Here is a 23,371-nt window from a genome sequence, read left to right as displayed (position 1 = left end):
AATCCAGGATATCAGAAGTACAGAGTCAACCATAACTAACATTTTAACTAAAATTTGTTATGTCATTCTACAGTTTCTCAACAAAATACTCTCACATCCTTCAAACAAATAACCACTATATTACTTAGAGGCTGTGAAGGTAGAAGACTTTCTCAATTGGAAACACGTTTGGGTCTATGGTAGGGTTGTGATTTCAATTTTTGCAGTTAGCTAAGGCAAAGAGACACACTGCAAATTTTCTTCACATGTCTGGAATTTAAACTTTTATTAGGTATGGAAAGAGTAGACTAACTAATCTACAAACATATGTTCATATTACCAAATAAATATAGCTTTTTAAAAATGTTAACATTTGCCCTATAGACATGTAAGAACTTGGATTAGGTCTTCAGTATGTAGAACTGAATATGAGGTATCTTGTGACATAAAAACTTCGATCTCTTTTTTCTTTTTATTACTTCTCCAAGAAAAAAAAAAAAACTTCTGATCTTGCATCAAGTCACAGAATGCCTTTCAGACAATATCATAATGCCACTGAATATTTTAAATATATATAGTTAAAAATTATTTTTTCCAATTTTCCAGAGCCAAAAAGGAAACATCTAGAAAAGCTTGAATTGCCAAACTTTACTAAAATACATTAGCAGTTAAAAAGCAGAGCCCCGAACTCACTGAAGGGCAGAGGGAGGTATTAAAGAGCACCCTATTCTCCCCGGAGAACTCGGTTGTGTGGCTGTATGTTAAGTGTGTGGGGAAGCATTGGCAGGAGGAGGAGGTTGGGATGTCTGAGGTGGATGGAAGTTGGAGTATAATTGCTCTCTGACAGTAGAACAATAGAGCTGTAAAAAGCTCTGCTTCAGTTCAACTCAGCTTTCTCTCCCTCTTTCCCTCCCACCTACATGACAAACAGAACACAATCAGGCACTTTTTGTCCCTGACAGTGACTATTACCCGGAAAAGGACCACGGTAAAAGCATGTCTTATGCAAGACCAATCTCCTAAGGAATATTTTATAAATAACTAACAAAGCACTGTCAGAGTGGGATATTTGTGAGGTGCTAAAATAGGTAAAAGGAGGTCGATGATCCATTTCAAACATTTCCATTTATTTTATCACTTATATTTCTGACTTTTCTTTTGCCCCTCTTCCTAGTATTGCCATCACTTGGTTGGTAAGGGGGAGGCAATATGACTCCACAATTCAGTTGACTGGGATACATTTTCCAGCACTCAAATGAAAAGGTACTAGATGAGAACCAGAATGAGAAAGAAGCCCAAAACTGTAGTTCTGTCTATGCCAAATACTAACCAAGAGACCCTGGATTAGTCACTTAGCCTCTCTGGGCTTCAGACTACCTATAAAATTTATTTCACAAATATGTCTGATGTGAAATGTAATATGAAAGTCAAAGATAGTAATACCTCACCTACCTATCTCAGGGAGCTGTATAGGCACTAGGCACTATATGAATATAAACAAAGTTTAGAAGAAAATTGTTGAGTTCAGGATCTAAATTGAATATGCAGATATATTTTTATGGATCTTATTGGCCTTCATTTTTAATTGCAACATTCAATTCAAAGTTAATAGCAATATTCAAAATGACCAAAGCCAATAAATTAAGTATTTAAGTGCTGCCTAGATGCCCACTGCATGCCATGTACTAAGAAGGGTAAGAAACATTAGGAAGCCTGAACTGAGATCTTCCTCCATTTACCATCTAAACAGGAAGGTACGTGGGAAACCACTAAGGAATGGCACAAGTCAGTACATAGGTGCAGTGGCAAACACCATAGGAATGCAATGATGAGCTGGAATGAGTTGGAGTAAAGAGGAAAGACTTGGTGAAGGAGATGGGGCTCCAATGGGGCCTTGGAGGAACTTCAAGTTGTTGTAATAGGGGAGAGAAGAAGAGAAGCATAGGAAAAGGCTGGAGAATCCTGGCTTGTGGACAAGGGAGAGTTTTAAAAGCACATGATGATCTTGGATATATAGGATAAGATAAAATGATGAAGGGCTGTGACTGCCTGAGTCTCTGGTTTTGATAAGTCACTTCACATGACTCTAAGACGTTGGAGGGTTAAAACAGTGTGGGGACTGAAGGATGAGGAGAGAATACATAGAGCTCAATAGAAGACCAGTGAAAAAGTTCAGGTATCAAGTGATGAAATCCATTCATCAGAATAGTAGCAACCAGAATGGACACTTGAAACCAAGACCACAGTTCCTGGGGACTGATAAGATGTGGAGGATGAAGAAAGAGAGAGAAATCAAAGACTATTCCAATGTTTTGGTTATCAGGGACCAGAAGAATGGTTATCCCATTGAATAAGTGGAAATGTTATAAAATGAAGTCAGTTTGTGAACAAACATCAGTTTTGGATATATTGGGTTTAGAGGCACGAGCTAAGAGTAGAGATGTGAGAAGTTCAAAATTCCACACCAAAGCACAGACCTAGAGCCCAGACTTAAGATATAGATGGAGTTAGAGCTCAGAGATTAACAGTTGATTGAAAAGAACTGTCCAAGGCCTACTTCCGTGAGGAAATACTGCCCACAAACAGTGATAGAAGAGAAGTCATGCAAGACAGAAAAAAGTGATACAACAGAGAGATTAGAATCCCAGTTTTTCTAATACTTGATAAGCTTGAGAAAGTAACTTAAACTCTACTTCTTCATCTGATAAATAAGACACCTACCACTATAAGGTTGTTGACAAGACTAAGTGAGATTAAGTGATAAAGTACGCAAATCACATTTAGCAACCTAAAAATCAGAGAAGGAAAACAAGAAAAAGAGCTATCATAAAAAGCAGGGGCTTGTTTTTCAAGGTAAAATCAGAGAATGGAACTGGTCAAAGGAATATTTTAGCAAATGCCAATAGTCCAAAATGTAAGAAAGTACAGTGCGTAACACACAAAAAGTTACGGACCCACTCACTGCAGCAATTATCTCATCAGGGGAAGAATTCAAGAATGCCTTTGCGCTTACTATTCTCTCTAGCTGGAATGCTATTCCCCCTCTGGATTGTGCTAAAATATCACCTCGTCAAAGACACCCTGACCCTATCTGAACTATTATTCTTATTATTCTCTACCCTTTTATCCTGCTTCATTTTTGTTTACTGTAATACTACTAACAATATTACATATTTGTTTGCTATTAGTTTCAATCATAGGAAAAGGAACTTTGTTTTCTGAGATACCCCCAAAATCTGGCCATAGTAGGCACTCAATAAATATAAATTAAAAACTCAAACTACCTCATCATAAAGAGTAAATTGCATTTGGATTTGGTAGAACACTACAGAAATGCAACATAAAGTGAATTTCCTTCTCTGGATCACCTTGAAAAAACCTTCTGCCTGATCTTAAGAAAGAAGTTCAGTGGTCTTCATAAGCACTACTAGTGTAAATCCGTAACAGCCATAGATGAGTAAACTTACAGTCACCTTCAGAAAAGCACATTTACTAAACTTACTGAATGCCTACCATGTACATCAGAAACCAAAGGTTTGGGGCATTTTGCAGGGAGTAGGTGGAGTGATTTCCCAGCATCAGATATTTTTTAAACTACTACATAAATGCTACCTATTTCCAGAATTCACTTCTCAAGTCCCCAAATGTACCTCAAAGCTGTCCCTATATGTAACACTTCTTTCAACACACATTGATCCACATGTCTTCTTTCACCATTACCTTGTTTGTGGGCCATTATTACTCCTAAATATTTTAAATGTCTTTGTCTATCACTGGGGAGATTCACCTGTGATATGAGAGATGCCCAATGTACATTTAATTAAACAAAAATAAGAATACACTCCAATGCACTATAACAGACAAACAAATGAATACTGGGTATCCTGTAGCAAGGTTCCAAATTCATAGCAATTGAATCTTAGAAAGAACATTAAAGGTCATCTGGTCCAGTGGACTGCAAATGTCAGGCTTCAATGAACTTTTTACTGATCTATGTCAAAATGAGGACAATGTAATAAGTTTTCATAAGGCTAAGTTTTTTAAATTTAAAGACAATCCTTTAGTCAGATTATATTCTTCCTTATATTTGAGGAAGTGGCGTAGTCATAGCTCACCATAGCCTCCAATTCTTCCACTTCGACTCCTGAGTAGCTAGGACTACAGGAATGCACCCCCATGCCCAACTAATTTTTTTTTTTTTTTTGAGTTTCGCTCTTATTGCCCAGTCTGCAGTTCAGTGGCACAATCTTGGCTCACTGCAACCTCCGCCTCCCGGGTTCAAGTGATTCTTCTGTCTCAGCCTCCCGAGTAGCTGGGATTACAGGCATCCACCACCACGCCCGGCTAATTTTTGTATTTTTAGTACAGACGAGGTTTTACCATGTTGGCCAGGCTGGTCTTGAACTCCTGACTTCAGGTGATCCACCTGCCTCAGCCTCCCAAAGTGTTAGGATTACAGGCGTGAGCCACTGCACCCAGCCCCAATTAATTTTTTAATTTTTTGTAGAGACAGGATCTCTCTATGTTGCCTAGTCTATGGCCTCAAGCAATCCTCCTGCCTTGGTCCCCAAAGTGCTGGGATTAGAGGAGTAAGCCACTGCATCTGGCCTGAACCTATCCATCTTTGAAAAAAAATTTAAGTTTTGCTTCTTTTCATTAATCATTATATAAAACACTAAATATAAATGCCATGAAATATTCAATCTCCGATTTCTAAATTATGATTTTTCAATTTATACTCATGACAAATTTAAATTGTCACTGCCTTATTAAGCTATTATGTCAGATACAAGCCTGCTTATTAATCCAGTGACAAAAAAGCAGAGTTCAGTTAATCTAAAATTTTAATAAATCTTAAAGGCATTTAATATAAAGTATTAAAATCCAAATAACAAGATTTTATATTTAAATGCAAAATACTTGCTGAATATTTATTATAGTATCCCAACTTTTAAAGAGAAAGATATTTAAAAATAAACATGACAAGGAAATTAGTCAGCTTCTTAAATATAACCAAAGGGTCAAAAAACATTTAAGTCAGTTTAAAAATTAAACTTTAGGAAAAAAGGTAAACCTTGTAAAAGTCTCATTAAATTTCAGAAGCCTACAAAACGTCAGCAACAGAAAACATTTAGTTCACATGTGTATTACATTCCGGTTGAATTTTTTCCCTCTGTCCATTTAGATTTATATTGGCTAGTCTTTTCATCAACAAATTTAGTTTTTAAATCTTGTTTTTTAGCAATAGAAAATCCTTTATCATTTCTAGAAGATAAACCCACAGTACAGAGAAAAGACTATTTAGCCTCAAATTCTACAGCATAATAAACAACTACAGGGAAAATGACAAATTTTTTTTGTATGTATGTATATATTTCTAAGGGAAAAAATCCTTCTGTATAAAACTCACTGGATGACACCAATTTTTCTAAAACTGGGAATCAATACTAGAAGGATAAAACACCATTTTAAAATTCATGTTCCAAGTCAGTATTTTACTTTAATAACAGTTACAAAATAGTGAACAACGCACATGAAGTGATAATAGCCGAAATCATAAATCAGCCATGCACGCCGTTCATACTTGGTAGAGGGAGGTAGAAGGCACTGAAAGTGCACTGTTGGACGAATTTATAATCACTCTAAAAACAAAACCCTCTAAAAAGGGAATCTAGGGACTACCCAGACAAAATGGAAAGGCTCTGATTCATTTGTTAGACTGCATAGAATTTCAGTCTGTAGTGAGCAGGGTACCTGGAACTCTATACATAAAATTCTGTGTCATATTCTTTTTTTTGAGATGGAGTTTCACTCTTGTTGCCCAGGCTGGAGTGCAATGGTGTGATCTCGGCTCACCGCAACCTTCACCTCCCAGGTTCAAGCAACTGTCCTGACTCAGCCTCCCTATTAGCTGGGATTACAGGCATGCGCCACCACGGCCAGCTGATTTTGTATTTTTAGTAGACACGGGGTTGCTCCATGTTGGTCAGGCTGGTCTCGAACTCTCGACCTCAGGTGATCCGCCTGCCTCAACCTCTCAAAGTGCTGGGATTACAGGCGTGAGCCACCGCGCCCAGCCTCATATTCTTTCACTTAATCCACAATATCATGTACCAATGGGCAAAACTTTGCTCCATTTCTAAAAATAGTTAAACTGAGAAATTATTCAAAGGTACATTTTTATATATAAGATATAGCAATTTTAAACATCTTACCCCTTGTGACAAATAAGAAATGGCACAAAGCCACTACATATCATTTGAATATAAAAATTTTTTTCTTTTAAAAAAGCTCTCATTTCCCATGCAATTTTAAGAAATAAAATTTTTCCCAAGGGGATGGCAGGAATGTGATTTCATGAGAATTACTATAGTTGGAGAGAGTCCAGAAAATCTAAAATAATAAAATTGGTTATAAGCTGACAAATTTTATTGGCTTAACTGCAGGTTAAGATTTCACTCTGCTGGCTTTCAGGAAAAGGCCCTGACAAGTTAAATGAGAATGATTTAAAAATATAAATTCAAGAAGCTACACAAATACTTATAAAAGGTTATGCAGTGTGTTGTATTTTTGAGATGACTTTTTTTGAGCCTTTTAAGTCAAATAGTCAGTTTAGTGATTTAAATATGTAAACTGAGAACACCATAAAATGATAGACTGGATTAAGAAAATGTAGCACATATACACCATGGAATACTATGCAGCCATAAAAAAGGATGAGTTCATGTCCTTTGCAGGGACATGGATGAAGCTGGAAACCATCATTCTGAGCAAACTATCGCAAGGACAGAAACCCAAACACCGCATAGGTGTTTCTCACTCATAGGTGGGAATTGAACAATGAGAACACTTGGACACAGGGCAGGAAATATCATACACTAGGGCCTGTCGTGGGGTGGGGGATGGAGGAGGGATAGTATTAGGAGAAATACCTAATGTAAATGACCAGTTAATGGGTGAAGCAAACAAACATGGCACATGTATACATATGTAACAAACCTGCACATTGTGAACATATACCGTAGAACTTAAAAGTATACTACTACTACTACTACTAATAAAAACTGAAATTACCTCAACAAAAGGCAATGCCAGGTGGTTACAAACACGTACTACCCAATCCTGCCTGAAGGTGGGAGTCTTCAGTTATGTAATGGTCTACGGCACAGCAAAAAAAAAAAAAAAGAGTATTAGACATAAAAGAAGAAACATTTTTACCCCACTCCAATCTGACAGTGCAAAAATATAAGTATATAATTAAGGCTCCCTTATCCATCTAGAGTGATAATGGGCATTGACCCATCTATAAAAACAAACAAAAAAAAGAGAGTGAGAAGCCAAAAATGGAAGAGAAAAGTATACCTGAAGGAATTGGTTTACTCTACTGTAATGTGTTAGATAACTTAATGCTATTTAGCCTGATGCTACTACAGTTCTTTTGGTGGAGAGATGGTGGCGTTACAATTACCAGGTGGCTGAATTATGTATGCTGAGTTACTTACCCAAAGGGAAAGACTGAGGAAGAATAATTGGAAAAATCTGCAGTTACAAATGACACATATATGTACTCAAAATGAAAGGGGAAGTACAAAGAACAAAAAAAGGGAGTACAGGCTAACTATAACAAACAGAACAATCACATCAGATTAATGTCTAGATTCTTAGGTCTTATGTCCTAATAAACAAAAGGTTAGTACTGACAATATGATACTTAAACGACATGTCTATGACAGCTAAGGTGAAACAGAAGCCAAACAGATTTCTTGCAGAAAGAAATGGCACAAGAAAACATTGGCATGCAAGTGCTTTTGATAACCATCTCTTATGAGACTTATAATAAATAGAATCTTTGGATTTATTTTGAATATGTCTAACTGGTTTGGTGCTTCTCTTTATTTGGTAGTTCAACATGAAAGCTAAATTTGCCACATTGAGACCTCAAACCATGGTGGCAACACTGTTTATTTCCATGAAGCAGGGAAAATCCTTATGAATAAGAACTAAGGCCCTCTCCCTCTCCCTCTCCCTCTCCCTCTCCCTCTCCCTCTCCCTCTCCCTCTCCCCACGGTCTCCCTCTCCCTCTCTTTCCACGGTCTCCCTCTCCCTCTCCCTCTCCCTCTCCCTCTCCCCACGGTCTCCCTCTCCCTCTCTTTCCACGGTCTCCCTCTGATGCCGAGCCGAAGCTGGACGGTACTGCTGCCATCTCAGCTCACTGCAACCTCCCTGCCTGATTCTCCTGCCTCAGCCTGCCGAGCGCCTGCGATTGCAGGCGCGCGCCGCCACGCCTGACTGGTTTTCGTATTTTTTTGGTGGAGACGGGGCTTCGCTGTGTCGGCCGGGCTGGTCTCCAGCTCCTAACCACGAGTGATCTGCCAGCCTCGGCCTCCCGAGGTGCCGGGATTGCAGACGGAGTCTCATTAACTCGGTGCTCAATGGCGCCCATGCTGGAGTGCAGTGGCGTGATCTCGGCTCGCTACAACCACCTCCCAGCCGCCTGCCTTGGCCTCCCAAAGAGCCGAGATTGCAGCCTCTGCCCGGCAGACCCCCCGTCTGGGAAGCGTGGAGCGTCTCCACCTGGCCGCCCATTGTCTGGGATGTGAGGAGCCCCTCTGCCTGGCTGCCCAGTCTGGAAAGTGAGGAGCGTCTCTGCCCGGCCGCCATCCCATCTAGGAAGTGAGGAGTGCCGCTTCCCGGCCGCCATCCCATCTAGGAAGTGAGGAACGTCTCTGCCCGGCCGCCCATCGTCTGAGATGTGAGGAGCGTCTCTGCCCGGCCGCCCCGTCTGAGAAGTGAGGAGACCCTCTGCCTGGCAACCGCCCCGTCTGAGAAGTGAGCAGCCCCTCCGCCCCGCAGCCGCCCCGTCTGAGAAGTGAGGAGCCCCTCCGCCCAGCAGCCACCCCGTCTGGGAAGTGAGGAGCGTCTCCGCCCGGCAGCCACCCCGTCCGGGAGGGAGGTGGGGGGATCAGCCCCCCGCCCGGCCAGCCGCCCTGTCCGGGAGGTGAGGGGCGCCTCTGCCCGGCCACCCCTACTGGGAAGTGAGGATCCCCTCTGCCCGGCCAGCCGCTCCGTCCGGGAGGGAGGTGGGGGGGTCAGCCCCCCGCCCGGCCAGCCGCCCCGTCCGGGAGGGAGGTGGGGGGGTTAGCCCCCCGCCTGGCCAGCCGCCCCCGTTCGGGAGGTGAGGGGCGCCTCTGCCTGGCCGCCCCTAATGGGAAGTGAGGAGCCACTCTGCCCGGCCAGCCGCCCCGTCCGGGAGGGAGGTGGGGGGGTCAGCCCCCCACCCGGCCAGCCACCCCGTCCGGGAGGGAGGTGGGGGTGTCAGCCCCCCGCCCGGCCAGCCGCCCCGTCCGGGAGGGAGGTGGGGGGGTCAGCCCCCTGCCCGGCCAGCCGCCCCGTCCGGGAGGGAGGTGGGGGGGTTACCCCCCCGCCTGGCCAGCCGCCCCCGTTCGGGAGGTGAGGGGCGCCTCTGCCCGGCCGCCCCTACTGGGAAGTGAGGAGCCACTCTGCCCGGCCAGCCGCCCCGTCCAGGAGGGAGGTGGGGGGGTCAGCCCCCTGCCCGGCCAGCCGCCCCATCCGGGAGGGAGGTGGGGGGGTTACCCCCCCGCCTGGCCAGCCACCCCCGTCCGGGAGGTGAGGGGCGCCTCTGCCCGGCTGCCCCTACTGGGAAGTGAGGAGCCCCTCTGCCCGGCCAGCCGCCCCACCCAGGAGGGAGGTGGGGGGGTCAGCCCCCCACCCGGCCAGCCGCCCCGTCCGGGAGGGAGGTGGGGGGGTCAGCCCCCCACCCGGCCAGCTGCCCCATCTGGGAGGGAGGTGGGGGGGTTAGCCCCCCGCCTGGCCAGCCGCCCCGTCCAGGAGGTGAGGGGCGCCTCTGCCCGGCCGCCCCTACTGGGAAGTGAGGAGCCCCTCTGCCCGGCCAGCCGCCCCGTCCGGGAGGGAGGTGGGGGGTCAGCCCCCCGCCTGGCCAGCCGCCCTGTCCGGGAGGGAGGTGGGGAGGGTCAGCCCCCCGCCCGGCCAGCCACCCCGTCCGGGAGGTGAGGGGCGCCTCTGCCCGGCCGCCCCTACTGGGAAGTGAGGAGCCCCTCTGCCCGGCCAGCTGCCCCGTCCGGGAGGGAGGTGGGGGGGTCAGCCCCCCGCCTGGCCAGCCGCCCCCGTTCGGGAGGTGAGGGGCGCCTCTGCCCGGCCACCCCTACTGGGAAGTGAGGAGCCCCTCTGCCCGGCCAGCCGCCCCGTCCGGGAGGGAGGTGGGGGGTCAGCCCCCCGCCCGGCCAGCCGCCCCGTCTGGGTGGGAGGTGGGGGGGTCAGCCCTCCGCCCGGCCAGCCGCCCCGTCCGGGAGGGAGGTGGGGGAGTCAGCCCCCCGCCTGGCCAGCCGCCCCCGTTCGGGAGGTGAGGGGCGCCTCTGCCCGGCCACCCCTACTGGGAAGTGAGGAGCCCCTCTGCCCAGCCAGCCGCCCCGTCCGGGAGGGAGGTGGGGGGTCAGCCCCCCACCCGGCCAGCCGCCCCGTCTGGGTGGGAGGTGGGGGGGTCAGCCCTCCCGCCGGGCCAGCCGCCCTGTCCGGGAGGGAGGTGGGGGGGTCAGCCCCCCGCCCGGCCAGCCAACCCGTCCAGGAGGGAGGTGGGGGGGGGTCAGCCCCCCGCCCGGCCAGCCACCCCGTCCGGGAGGTGAGGGGCGCCTCTGCCCGGCCGCCCCTACTGGGAAGGGAGGAGCCCCTCTGCCCGGCCACCACCCCGTCTGGGAGGTGTACCCAACAGCTCATTGAGAACGGGCCATGAAGACAATGGCAGTTTTGTGGAATAGAAAGGGGAGAAAGGTGGGGAAAAGATTGGGAAATCGGATGGTTGCCGTGTCTGTGTAGAAAGAGGTAGACATGGGAGACTTCATTTTGTTCTGTACTAAGAAAAATTCTTCTGCCTTGGGATCTTGTTGATCTGTGACCTTACCCCCAACCCTGTGCTCTCTGAAACATGTGCTGTATCCACTCAGGGTTGAACGGATTAAGGGCGGTGCAAGATGTGCTTTGTTAACCAGATGCTTAAAGGCAGCATGCTCGTTAAGAGTCATCACCACTCCCTAATCTCAAGTACCCAGGGACACAAACACTGCGGAAGGCCGCAAGGTCCTCTGCCTAGGAAAACCAGAGAACTTTGTTCACTTGTTTATCTGCTGACCTTCCCTCCACTATTGTCCTGTGACCCTGCCAAATCCCCCTCTGCAAGAAACACCTAAGAATGATCAATAAAAAATAAAAAATAAAATAAAATAAAATAAAATAAAAAAAAAAAAAAAAAAAAAAGAACTAAGGAGTAAAATCACTGTTAGCTTACACAGGACTTAAAAAGGCTTTTCAACTAAGACATTTCTACATGAAATTTGGTACTTAATAATGGGTATAGTTGTATGTACTTCACAAACTTAAAGATTACTCAAATATGCACATAAAGGTAACAGTAAGCAACAACAACAAAAAGGAATCAGAACTATCAGGTTACTGACCCATGTCCTGAAGGAGCAATGAAGTATAAACAACACTGCACCCTGTTACCAGGCATCTGACATCTGTTCACTCGCGATTCTGCATTTAGGTAGTCCTCAAATTTACTATCAATGTAATTGATAACAGGCTGCCAGCTATAGAATGCAAATAAACAAAACAATTAAGTTGCAATTCTACATATGAATTAACTGATGACTGTTAAAGGACAATAATCAATATTTTCAAATAAGCAAAATGAATTTACCAATGGAAGATATGTCAAGTTATTCTATATAAAGATTCAAAAATATAAATTATGTTGAATAAATCTTTATTCATTATTTCAAAACTTTCCAAATGAAAGAAAATATTTATTGTTGAAACACAGCTAAATTATTAGCATATTATTGGCACTAGTAAGTGTATTAATAACACACTTCATAATATGAAAACAATTATATTCAGTTTCAAATTTCAAATGAGAGATTACTTTAAATAATATAAAAACTTCACGATGAACTTAGGAGTTTTAAGAGTTGACAGAAAAATACCTCAAAAACAATGTGAATTCAAACAAAAATAAAAGTTATTTATAAAATACTAAGATAATTACTTCAGACTAAAATTTCATAGTTGTTTTCTTCACTTAGGACTTATGGAAAAACTGAAGGTCTAAATATCAGGTTTAAATTAGGATTGAGATAGAATTTATACAAATGGATAAAATTAAAGCAAACAGTTTTAGATTTCTTACAATAATGAGAATTCTTCTATCTAGCTATGTTATTTTGGAATATGTCTTAAAAACAATTTTATGATAGGTATTATCTCCATTTTATCGAAAAGTAAATGGGTTCAAAGAAGTTAAACTTCTTTGTTTAACTTTGAAGTTAAACTTTGTCAAATAAGTGGCAAAGTTGGTATACAAACCTGTCATGTTACTTGAAGTTTGGTGACCTTTGCTAAGAAGAGTTTTAAAATGTTAAGAAGAGAAAGTTTAACCACCCCAATACCCCAAATACACTGGAAAGTTGTGAGGACAAATCCTTCTTACCAATTACTATTATCCACTGCATCTCCAAATCCTGGGGTATCAACTATTGTAAGCAGCAACTGAACACCACCTTCTTTGATTAAAACTTTGGTTCCACCTATAAGAGTAATTGGTGCAGATGTTAATATCATACATTACACCAGTGATTTCCTACCAGGGGTGATGGTAGGGATGTTTGAGTTTATCTACCTACTCCCACATTTTCTTTAGGATCAATGATTCTGGGCATTGGAAATCCAGATTATTTGAAAGAAAAGCATATATACAAATAGTATGCCAATCTCTTGGCAAATTAATACTGGGTTTATGAGTCATACTTGGTATAAAGAAAGACAGAGGAACTGATAAAATAGTGATCACCACTAAAGACATGTAATACATAACTTAAATGTGCATCTAATAATACAAATAAGCAGTTTGAGTGATTCAGTCATTCAGAGTTCAAATGTAATTCATCAGGCAAGAACATTTAATCTACCATTTATAGTAAATGTCTTCCTAGACTATTCTCTATCAAGTTTGGCCCAAACCACTCACTCAAATGAACTTACTATCATTCCTAAATCTTTCTCAGCATGGATGTAATTACCCTTATATTTATGTTATGGCTAGGATCCAATCCTCTTCTCAAATGTGATTTTTCAAACTCCTATAAATCAGCAAGAAAATGACAGAAAATATTAAGATTACCAAAACACTTTAATGAAATCTGAAGTTATTGAGTACAAAAGACATGTTCAACCTCACTAGAAATCAAATAAAATAAACTCAAATACCTTTATATCTTTATGCACACACAACAGCAATGAGTGCCTAAGTCTACTAAGACATGCACAAGAATGTTCCCGTTAGTAAAAAACTGAAAACCCAAAGGCTTATCTACAATAAATAATAAAGGATATACTGATACATTCACACAATGGAGTATTATACGACGATGAAAAAAACAACTACACACAACATGAGTAAATAATACAGACAATCTTCACTGAAAGAAAACAGATACAAAAAAGTATACGTATATAATGTTCAAGAACAGGCAAATTTATGGAGAAGGCAGTCGGTAAGGTGTTTATCTTTGGGGGTTGTAATACTGAATGCGAGTGAGCACATGGAAGAAACTAGGGTTCTGGAAATGAACTGTATATTAATTTGGACAGTGGTTAGTTTTACCTTTCATATCTAAATTCATAAATACTTAAGTGAAGGTATTCATAATAGATACCCAAATTAAGAAAGTTCAAAGTTCATTTTCTTGCTTAGGTTTAAAATTTCCAATATTGATCACAAAATAAATAAGCATGTAGGATCAAGTTTTTAGAGTAGAATTTTGCAGGTAATTTTAAATCTCAAGCCCTATGAAGGTTACTAAAAAAAAAAAAAAAAAATTCCTAAAATAGAAACATTAAAAAGGAGAAATAAGATATTTACTTCACAAAATTACTCCTTTGGGGTCTTGCAGTATGATATATATGAGTTACTGCTCAGAATATATAGACTGTCCTCCTATATCCTGTGCACTGGGATGATCACTACCACCTCTTCAAATCCAGCTAAAAGCATCACGGCCTCAATGAAGCCTACTCCAGCCAGAACTGTTCACGTGCCTCCTCTCTGCTCGTGTCCTATATATTACCTAAGCAGAGCTCACCAACAATATTTTTCATCAACAGCTTAGAGCAGCGCTGCCAAATAAAAATACCATGTCGGTCATGTAAGTAATTTAAAATTTTCTTAGTAGCCACTTTTAAAATAGGAAAAAGGTGAAATCAGTCAATTTTATTTAACCCGATACATCCAAAATATTATCACTGCAGTATACAATCAATATAAAAAATTACGGAGATTTTCTTTTCCATGCTCAGTCTTAGAAATCTGTGGCATATTTTATATTTGCAGAACATCACAATTCAGACTACCCACATTTCAAAGATTAATAGCCACATGTGGCTACAGGCTGATGTACTATTTAATAAAAAGTGCATATCTAGAGTCTAGCCCCTTGCTTTATAAAGTGTGATCTACCATCCAGCAGCATCAGCATCACCTGGGATCTTGTTAGAAATGTAGAAAGGCAGCCCATCTCAGAACTACTAGAAGAAATAAATTTAACAGGATACCCAGGATTGGAATGCATAGCAAAGACTGAGAAGCAGTAAATTAGATCACATATAGCTTGGGAGTCTTACAGAATTGCTATTGCCATTCAACTATGATATGGTATTATCCCACTGACTAATATAGAACACTGTATTTAAATAACAATAGTTTTTCTATGAATCATGTTTTCTCTCCACTGTCCAATGCAATTTTCTACAATGATGAAAATCTTCATATATGTGCTGCACAAAATGGCAGCCACTTGCCACATATGGCTGTTGAGCACTTGAAATATATCTGGAGCAAATGAGAAATTGCATTTTAATTTAATTAATTTTAATTGATTTAAACATGTGGCAAACGACTATCATACTACATAGCACAACTCCAGGGGAATTGGTTACTATGTCACAGTGTCATCTCTAGGAGAATCCTTAGGACAAATTTGGAAAGTTCTAGTCAAGATAATTTGATTAACTGTACTTCTTCTGTTTTTTTAATTTTATGAAGTCATATTTACCATCTTACACTGGCTAAGGGCAAATTTGCATCTTACCTCTAAGGAAGCATAATGAAAGTTACAACACGTGCTTTGTGTGTATTAATATTATTCCAGCTTATCATCAATTAAAAATACCAATATCTAGACCTGTACAGGCTTTTTAATTCTCTGAGAAGGACCCGGATACTCTGGAGAATACAAATCTGGGAGGAATAATGAGTTGATTAATGTCAACTTTCCCAATCCAGATTCGCCTAAAAGAAATAAGGGAAAATATCTGTTAAACTCACCCACTTTACCCAACCTTAAATATTCAACAGATGCTGTAACTGAACTTGCTTTATGCAAGTATTTCTTGGTGAGACAATGAAATCACATTAGAAAATATGCTACAAAGAATAAGTATCTTGTCCTCAGTTTCTTAGCTATCAAATTAAACTCACGTTTCCAAGGATTCTTTTCAGCCTTCTAATTATACCACTTATATTCATTAAAAGTAATGTATCTAATAATTACATTTTTAACAGTAATGTATTCCCAAAGAAAAAAGTCAGTCATTATTTAAAAATCCAAGTTGGATTATATATCACTGCTTCAGTGAAATAAAGTTTTTCTTTATTAATAGACAATAATGAATGAATAATAAACAAGAAATCATGCAGCTATAAAAAGCAAAAATCTGCTAATACAAAGAATAATTAATCACAATGAACATCTCCGTATAAAATTCTAAATCACAAAAAATACTTTCTAATTTTGCCGCCCATCAGCCTAAATATAAGGGTGCTTCTCCACAAACCAGAATCCAAAAAATCTTAGGTAATTACTTTTTCTACCACTTCTACTCAAGGTAGGAGGTAGACACAAAGGAAGCTAGGGCATGATTTCTACTCTGATCACATACTCTTTTTTGACTCTCCGTGTTTAGTTCAATATACATAGTCCAGTGTATAGTAATTATTACAAGTATACCAAAATATAAATGGCTTCAAGGTATATATAACCAAAGGTTAAAACAAATTATAAATCAGATTATGATAATTAACATGGCACAGAGTTAAAGTATTTATTGTTAATAACTCACTTAGCATAATAGGCATGTTTAGCCTAAGTAACTGATGTCACAATATTTTTATGCCTAGGAGGAATTCTTTTTATATTAGCTCTCAAAAGAGATAAGATTCTCTCCACGTGGTTTGGGCTTACCCCTTTGACTGAGAGCATGCCACTTTTTACTAGAGGTTGATGTATGACTCAACTTAGAGTTGAGGATGAAAAGTGGGGATCATAGCACCTGCCTATACCCTGGTACAGATCATATGATGTTGATTTATTTATTTGTGGAGTCAGGGTCTCGCTGTGTTGCCCAGGCTGGAGTGCAGTGGTACGATCATGGCTCACTGCAGCCTTGAACTCCTGGGTGTGGTGGTGCGCACCTGTAGTCCCAACAACTCTGGCAGGCTGAGGCAGGAGAATCGCTTGAACTCAGGAGGCGGAGGTTGCAGTGAGCCGAGATTACGCCACTACACTCCAGCCTGGAGACAAAGACTCCATCTCAGGAAAAAAAAAAATTTTTAATTAAAAAGTTCTAGTATCTAAAATGAGCAAAATCGCCAGGCGCGGTGGGTCACACTTGTAATCCCAGCACTTTGGGATGCAGAAGTGGGTGGACCATCCGAAGTCAGAGGTTGAGACCAGCCTGCAGTGAGCCGAGATTGCACCACTGCACTCCAGCCTGGGAGACAGTGAGACTCCATTTCAAAAAAAGAATTAGCCAAGCGTGGTAGCATGCACCTGTAGTCCCAGCTACCGCGGAGGCTGACGGGGAAGGATTCCTTGAGCCAGAAGGTCAAGGCTGCAGTGAGCCTTGTTTGCACCACCTCACTCCAACCTGGGCAAGACCCCATCTCAAAAAAGAAAAAAAAACACACACACAAAAACAACAAAACAGAACAGAACAGCATCACTTCCTTATCATTAGTTTGAAGGAAGTGAATTGCCTGTAAAAGTTTCCATTTTCAAATAAAGTATTAAAATATAGTGCAAAGCCAGGTACAATGGCTCATTCCTGTAATCTCAGCACTTTGGGAGGCTGAAATGGATTGCCCCAGGAGGTCGAGGCCGCAGCCGAGCGATCCTCCCGCCTAAGCCCGGCAAGTAGCGGAGACTACAAGTGCGTGCCACCATGCCCAGCTAATTTTTTGTATTTTTGTAGAGACAGGGTTCCACCATGTTGCCCAAACTAGTCTGGAATTCCTGAGCTCAAGCGATCCACCCGCTTCCGCCTCCGCCTCCGCCTCCCAAAATGCTGGGATTATGGGCGTGAGCCACCTGGCCTGGCCCAATTACTTTCTTCAGTCTGAGCATGAGCGCTGGAAGAAAAACGCTCATTTGCATATAATTTTTTAGAGACAGAGTCTCCCTCTGTTACACGGGCTGGAGTGCAATGGCGCAATCTCAGCTCACTGTAACCTCAACCTCCAGTGCTTGATCGCTTATATAATCTCAGCTCACTGTAATCTCAATCTCCCGGGCTCGATCGCATATATATACACACATATATTTGTTTGTTTAGACGGAGTCTTGGTCTGTTGCCCAGGCTGGAGTGCAGTGGCGAGATCTCCGCTCACTGCAACCTCCGCATCCCGGGTTCAAACAATTCTCTGCCTCAGCCTCCCGAGTAGCTGGGATTACAGGCACCCGCCACCACGCCCGACTAATTTTTGTGTTTTTAGTAGAGACAGGGTTTCAGTGAAACCATGCTGGCCAGGCTGGTCTTGAACTCCTGTCCTCGTGATCCACCGGCCTCGACCTCCCAAAGTGCTGGGATTACAGGCGTGGGCCACCTCGCCCAGCCGACCGCTTATATTTTTAAAAAGATGTTTTCTTCGTTTCCTAGCCCCTTCTACCCCGCTACAAAGTTTCAAAGACTTAATGCTATTACAAAGGGCCGTCAGAGGTCAAGCTCAGGGGTGCAGCTCCCTCATGCCGGGCAGCCTCAGAGGGGGCCGACCCTACCCAGGATGAGCGGCGCCAGGTAGCCGGGGACGCTCCCGGGGGTCCCCGGGCCCTGGCTGGGGGACGTGTTGTGGGGCGCACGTACCCAGGCTCAGGTGAGGCGAGTGGGCAGCCGGGGCTGCAGCTGGCGCTGGCCATTGAGGAGCTTCTGCACGACAGTGCGATCGGTTGCACCTTCTGCGACAGGTGCCGGCCGGTTGGCGCGCAGCGCCTGCTAGCGCAGAGTCTGGCCCTTGCTGCGCCCGGCCCCGAAGACCGGGAAGTCGTAAAGCTCCTCCTCGCAGCTTATGTGCGGCGGCGGCCGGGCCGAAGCCTAGCGACACAGAACTGCCAGCTCAGCAGCCGGTTACATCCCGCCCGGCCACCGGTAGGCAGCGTCCGCTCATGCGCGCTCCTGGAAGACCCAGCAGCCCCGCCGCGAGTTCCGATTGGCTCCGCGTGAGTGGCGGTCTCCTGCGACCTCACAAATGCGCGCCTTCCGTGACGCCACAAGAGCGCGCCTTCGCCGACACCATAGAGGTGGGCCTCTGGCGATGTCAGAGGCGCGGGTGTTTGGCTACGTCACTGGGGCGCTACGGTTCCTGGAGCTGGGCAGTCTTCTCGTCAGAGTGGGGAACTGGTAAGAGCGACCTCCCCGCCAGGTCCTGTGTGTTGCCAGCTGAAGAAGGGTAGCTGAAAAATTCAGACCCAGCACAGTGTTTGTGTTGGTCAAAAATAGAAAACTATGTCTGGCGCGGCCGAGGCGGGAGGACCCTTCAGACCAAGAGCAGCCTAGCAACATGGCGCAGCCCCATCTCTGTACTCCTACCTCAGCCCCCCAGCCCTCAAGTATGAACCCAACGGTTCAAGGCTCCAGTGAGCTATGATCCCACCACAGCATTCCAGCCTGCGAGATTGAGGTAAACCCTGTGTAAAAAAATTAAAAAACTATCCAAGTGTGCAACAGGGAGGGACTGCTAAATAAAACATGAGGCTGGCTGGCCCTACTGTAATCCCAGCACTTTGGGAGGCCGAGGCGGGAGGATGGATGGCTTGGGCTCAGGAGTTCGAGACCAGCCTGGGCAACATGACGAAACCCCGTCTCTACAAAAGATACAAAAATTAGCCGGGCGCGGTGTGCACCTGGCCTAATTTTTGTATTTTTTTCTAGAGATGGGGTGGCGGGAGGGCCTCGCTATGTTGCCCGGGCCAGTTTCGAACTCCTGAGTTGAAGCGATCTTCTCACCTTGGCCATCAGAGTTGTCGGGATTACAGGCGAGAGGGACAGCGCCCCACCTGGGTTAGGCTACTTAATAACATAATAAAGTGCTCCGCCAGGCTCAGTGGCTGACACCTGTAATCCCAACACTTTGGGAGGCCGAGGCGGGTGGATCACCTGAGGTCAGGAGTTGGAGACCAGCCTGGCCATGGTGAAACCCAGTCTCTACAAAAAATACAAAAATTAGCCAGGCGTGGTGGCGCATGCCTGTAGTCCCAGCTACTTGGGAGGCTGATAAAGGAGAATTACTTGAACTCGGGAGGCGGAGGTTGCATTGGGCCGAGATGGCACCACTGCACCCCAGCCTGGGCGACACAGCGAGACTCCAAAGTTTGACACCAGCCTGGGCAATGTAGTGAAACCCTGTCTCTACAAAACAAACAAACAAAAACCCAGGCGTAACTGTGTCCACCTGTGGCCCTAGCTAGTTAGGAGGCTGAGGCAGGAGGATCACTTGAGGCCAGGAGCTCAAGGCTGCAGTGAGCTATGATACTCCCACTGCTTCCCATCCTGAGCAAGAATGAAAGCATGTCTCTAGATAGCTAGCTAGCTAGCTAGATAATTGATACGTAGTTTTGTATCAAATTTTTTCCCTAGATTTGAACATGTTTTTCTAAAGTGGCATTCAACACATCAGCATTTTACAGTCTTATTAGTTGTTAATATGATTATGTTTTTCTGAAATACAGTATCCTTTACAAAAGCAGTTTTGTCTTTCAAGGCACATAGATAAGGCCCTCAAGTGAATTTGTCTGATGTTGGCGACCTTGGTACCATTTTGTCCACTTGATTGGAAAAGTCAGTCAATAATTTCAGGTCACTGTTGGCCTTAGAAGAAGAGCCCAAAGGCAACAAGCAAAGGCGCTGGTGTCCAGTCGCCTTCTAGAAGCATTTTCACTTTCCCTTAAGGTTTCCCTTGATGAACATAGAAGTACTGTATGTAGAATTGACCCAGTGCTGCCCTGGCAACTTTTTATATTAGGCCAAATTTACAATTCTTACCTTTATGAGAGGCACCCTGGTAGGCTAGTGGAGTTACACACAAAGTCTGATCTCAGCTGCACTGTCCACAGATGCAACATGGTCCAATCAAATAACATTCTCTGAGCCCGTTTCTTTAGCTGTAAAAGAAGAATAACATACCCATCTAAAAAGGCAGCTTATTGTATTTGATTGGTCTTTTATTTTCTATGAAACTGTGTTTAACACAGTAATTATTTTCATTTGTATACTACATTTGTGTTGTGTTTTTGGTTTTAGTTTTGTTTTTGAAATGGAGTCTTTTTTTTAGTGGTTTTTTGTTTTGTTTTGTTTTGTTTTTGAGATGGAGTCTTTCTATTGTCACCCAGGCTGGAGCGCAGTGGCATGATCTCCACTCACTGCAACCTCTACTTCCCAGGTTCAAGTGATTCTCCTGCCTCAGCCTCCTGAGAACCCGGGATTACAGGTGCCCACCACCACACCCAGCTAATTTTTTAAATATATTTTTAGTAGAGATGGGGTTATAACATGTTGCCCAGGCTGGTCTCAAACTACTGATGTCAACTGATCCACCCGCCTTGGCTTCCCAAAGTGCTGGGATTATAGGCATGAGCCACTGCGCCTGGCTTGTTTTCAAATAAGGGTTTCTTGGCTAGGCATGGTGGCTCACACCTGTAATCCCAGCACTTTGGGAGGCCAAGGTCAGTGGATCACCTGAGGTCAGGAGTTCGAGACCAGCCTGACCAATATGGAGAAACCCTGTCTGTACTGAAAATACAAAATTAGCCAGGTGTGGTGGTGCATGCCTGTAATCCCAGCTACTCAGGAGGCTGAGGAAGGAGAATTGCTTGAACCCAGGGAGCAGAGGTTGCAGTCAGCTGAGATCGCACCATCACACTCCAGCCTGGGCAACAAGAGCAAAACTCTGTCTCAAAATAAAAAAAAGATTTCTTAAAATGATATTTTCAGTATTTTATAGATGACGTGTAAGCAGCAATCTTAATAGGATGTTACCCGACACTTTGCGAGACTGGCAGCTAATTTGATCCAGATGTCTCTAATTCTTTTTTCTTTTTCTGTTGTTTTTTTTTTTTTTTTTTGACAGAGCCTTGCTCTGTCCCCCATGCCGGAGTGCAGTGGCACAATCTCGGCTCACTGCAGCCACCACCTCCCGGGTTCAAGCGATTCTCCTGCCTCAGGCTCCCGAGTAGCTGGGATTACAGGGGCACGCCACCATGCCCAGCTAATTTTTTGTATTTTTGGTAGAGACAGCATTTCACCATGTTGGCCAGGCTGGTCTTGAACTCCTGACCTTAGGTGATCTGCCTGCCTCAGCTTCCCAAAGTGTTAGGATTACAGGCATCAGCCACTGTGCCTGGCCCAGATGTCTCTAATTCTAACATGAGATGTATTGCAGGATCATAGCAGAGTGAGTTCCTGATGTATCCAGAAGGAAACGAGCTTGGAACTCTCACGACAGCTGTCCTGAGAAGTGTGTGTGTGCTGTGCTTGAATATCTCACTGCTCATTTATACACAGGCTTTCTGGTGACTGAGTTAACAGTATCTGTTTCATAAATAATGTAGCCCTCTTTCTTTCTTTCTCTTTTTTTTTTTTTGAGACTGGGTCTTGCTCTGTTACCCAGGCTGGAGTGCAATGGTGCAGTCTCGGCTCACCGCAACTTCAGCCTCCTGGGTTCAAGTGATTCTCCTGCCTCAGCCTCCCAAGTAGCTGGGATTACAGGCATGCGCCACCACACCTGGCTAATTTTTTCTTTTTTTGTTTTGAGATGGAGTTTCGCTGTTGTTGCCCAGGCTGGAGTGCAATGGCACAATCTCGGCTCACCACAATCTTTGCCTTTCGGGTTCATGGGATTCTCCTGCCTCAGCCTCCCGAGTAGCTGGGATTACAGGCATGTGCCACCACACCCAGCTAATGTTGTATTTTTAGTAGAGACGGGGTTTCTCTATGTTGGTTAGGCTGGTCTCAAACTCCTGACCTCAGGTGATCTACCCGCCTCAGCCTCTTAAAGTGCTGGGATCACAGGCATGAGCCATCGCTCCTGGCCTAATTTTTGTATTTTTAGTAGAGAGGGGGTTTCACTACGTTGGCCAGGCTGGTCTCGAATTCCTGACCTCAAGTTATCTGCCTGCCTCGGCCTCCCAAACTGTTGGAATTACAGGCGTGAACCACCATGCCTGGCCAGCTCTATTTCTTTAAGCCTACATGTTTTGCACTTGTTAAAAGTATTTGAATATACAATTACTCAGTTTCCCTTGTTTATGCTTGAATTTTGTATAATCTTAAATATTTTTTCCAATCTAAGCTTTATTTTATCCCGTTTGTTCTATATTTGTATAACTTTAGGTGGCTATCTTCATTGAAAATTTTTTCTCAAAAGCCTTAAAATAGAACATAGTTCTTGGCAGCAATTTGAAAGTTATTTGAGGAGAAGGGGAGACTTACAGTGATGATTCAATTGAAGCAAACTAAAAAGTAATGAAGCAAGACAGAGGAAAAAGCAGTATTCACTTGAGCACATCCCAAAAGAATAACATTTCAAATGTAACTAGAAAAAAGTATGCTGAAGTTTGCAATACAGAAATAATTATTAAGATAGCTTTAAAGCCCTGCTCAGCTTTTGAATGTTGGGAATTGACCCAGAGGTGGCTGTAACCTAAGATGGTTCCTTCAGTAATGACCATTTTTTCTTTTTCAAGATGATGATTATTCCCCACCTTCTAAGACACAAAGACCAACGAGCCACCACAGCCACCAGTCCCAGAACCCGCCAATGCTGGGGAACGGAAAATGAGGGAGTTCAACTCTGGTAAGTTCTCAGCGAAATCCACGACCTTTTCCTTTGTCTTCTGGACTCTCAATGTGACTGATGAAAGTTACCACATGCTCTGCAGGGGGAAATGGTTTAGCATGTATTACTACATCTTAATCACATCTTTGTAAAGCCAGGAGCATTTTGAAAGTCACGTTACAGACATTGTTTAAACAT

The 23,371-nt window shown here is 43.9% G+C and overlaps 1 protein-coding gene across 12 annotated transcripts in view; it reads right to left on the bottom strand.

The window, feature by feature from the left end:
- LARP1B (La ribonucleoprotein 1B) overlaps positions 1-18,348 on the bottom strand; it is a 202,235-nt gene extending 183,887 nt beyond the window's left edge. For 5 of the 12 annotated variants that reach the window (XM_063705537.1, XM_063705533.1, XM_063705536.1 and 2 more), the window contains exons 1-6: positions 18,208-18,348; positions 15,159-15,358; positions 13,092-13,151; positions 12,503-12,599; positions 11,469-11,603; positions 7,054-7,137 (exon numbers count right to left, since the gene is read on the bottom strand). Coding sequence is in view for 6 of the 12 variants with exons in the window: in XM_055385349.2 (XP_055241324.1) it covers positions 11,469-11,472 (4 nt within the window). In the remaining 6 variants the exon portion in view is untranslated. The remainder of the gene's footprint in view (positions 1-7,053; positions 7,138-11,468; positions 11,604-12,502; positions 12,600-13,091; positions 13,152-15,158; positions 15,359-18,207) is intronic. The other 7 variants (XM_055385348.2, XM_063705531.1, XM_063705539.1 and 4 more) reach the window with 3 other exon arrangements.
- Between the last annotated feature and the right edge of the window lie 5,023 nt (positions 18,349-23,371).

This window comes from Gorilla gorilla, chromosome 3 (genome assembly GCF_029281585.2).
Source record: "Gorilla gorilla gorilla isolate KB3781 chromosome 3, NHGRI_mGorGor1-v2.1_pri, whole genome shotgun sequence".
Lineage (NCBI taxonomy): Eukaryota > Metazoa > Chordata > Mammalia > Primates > Hominidae > Gorilla > Gorilla gorilla.
This window is presented reverse-complemented; position numbering and strand designations above follow the sequence as displayed.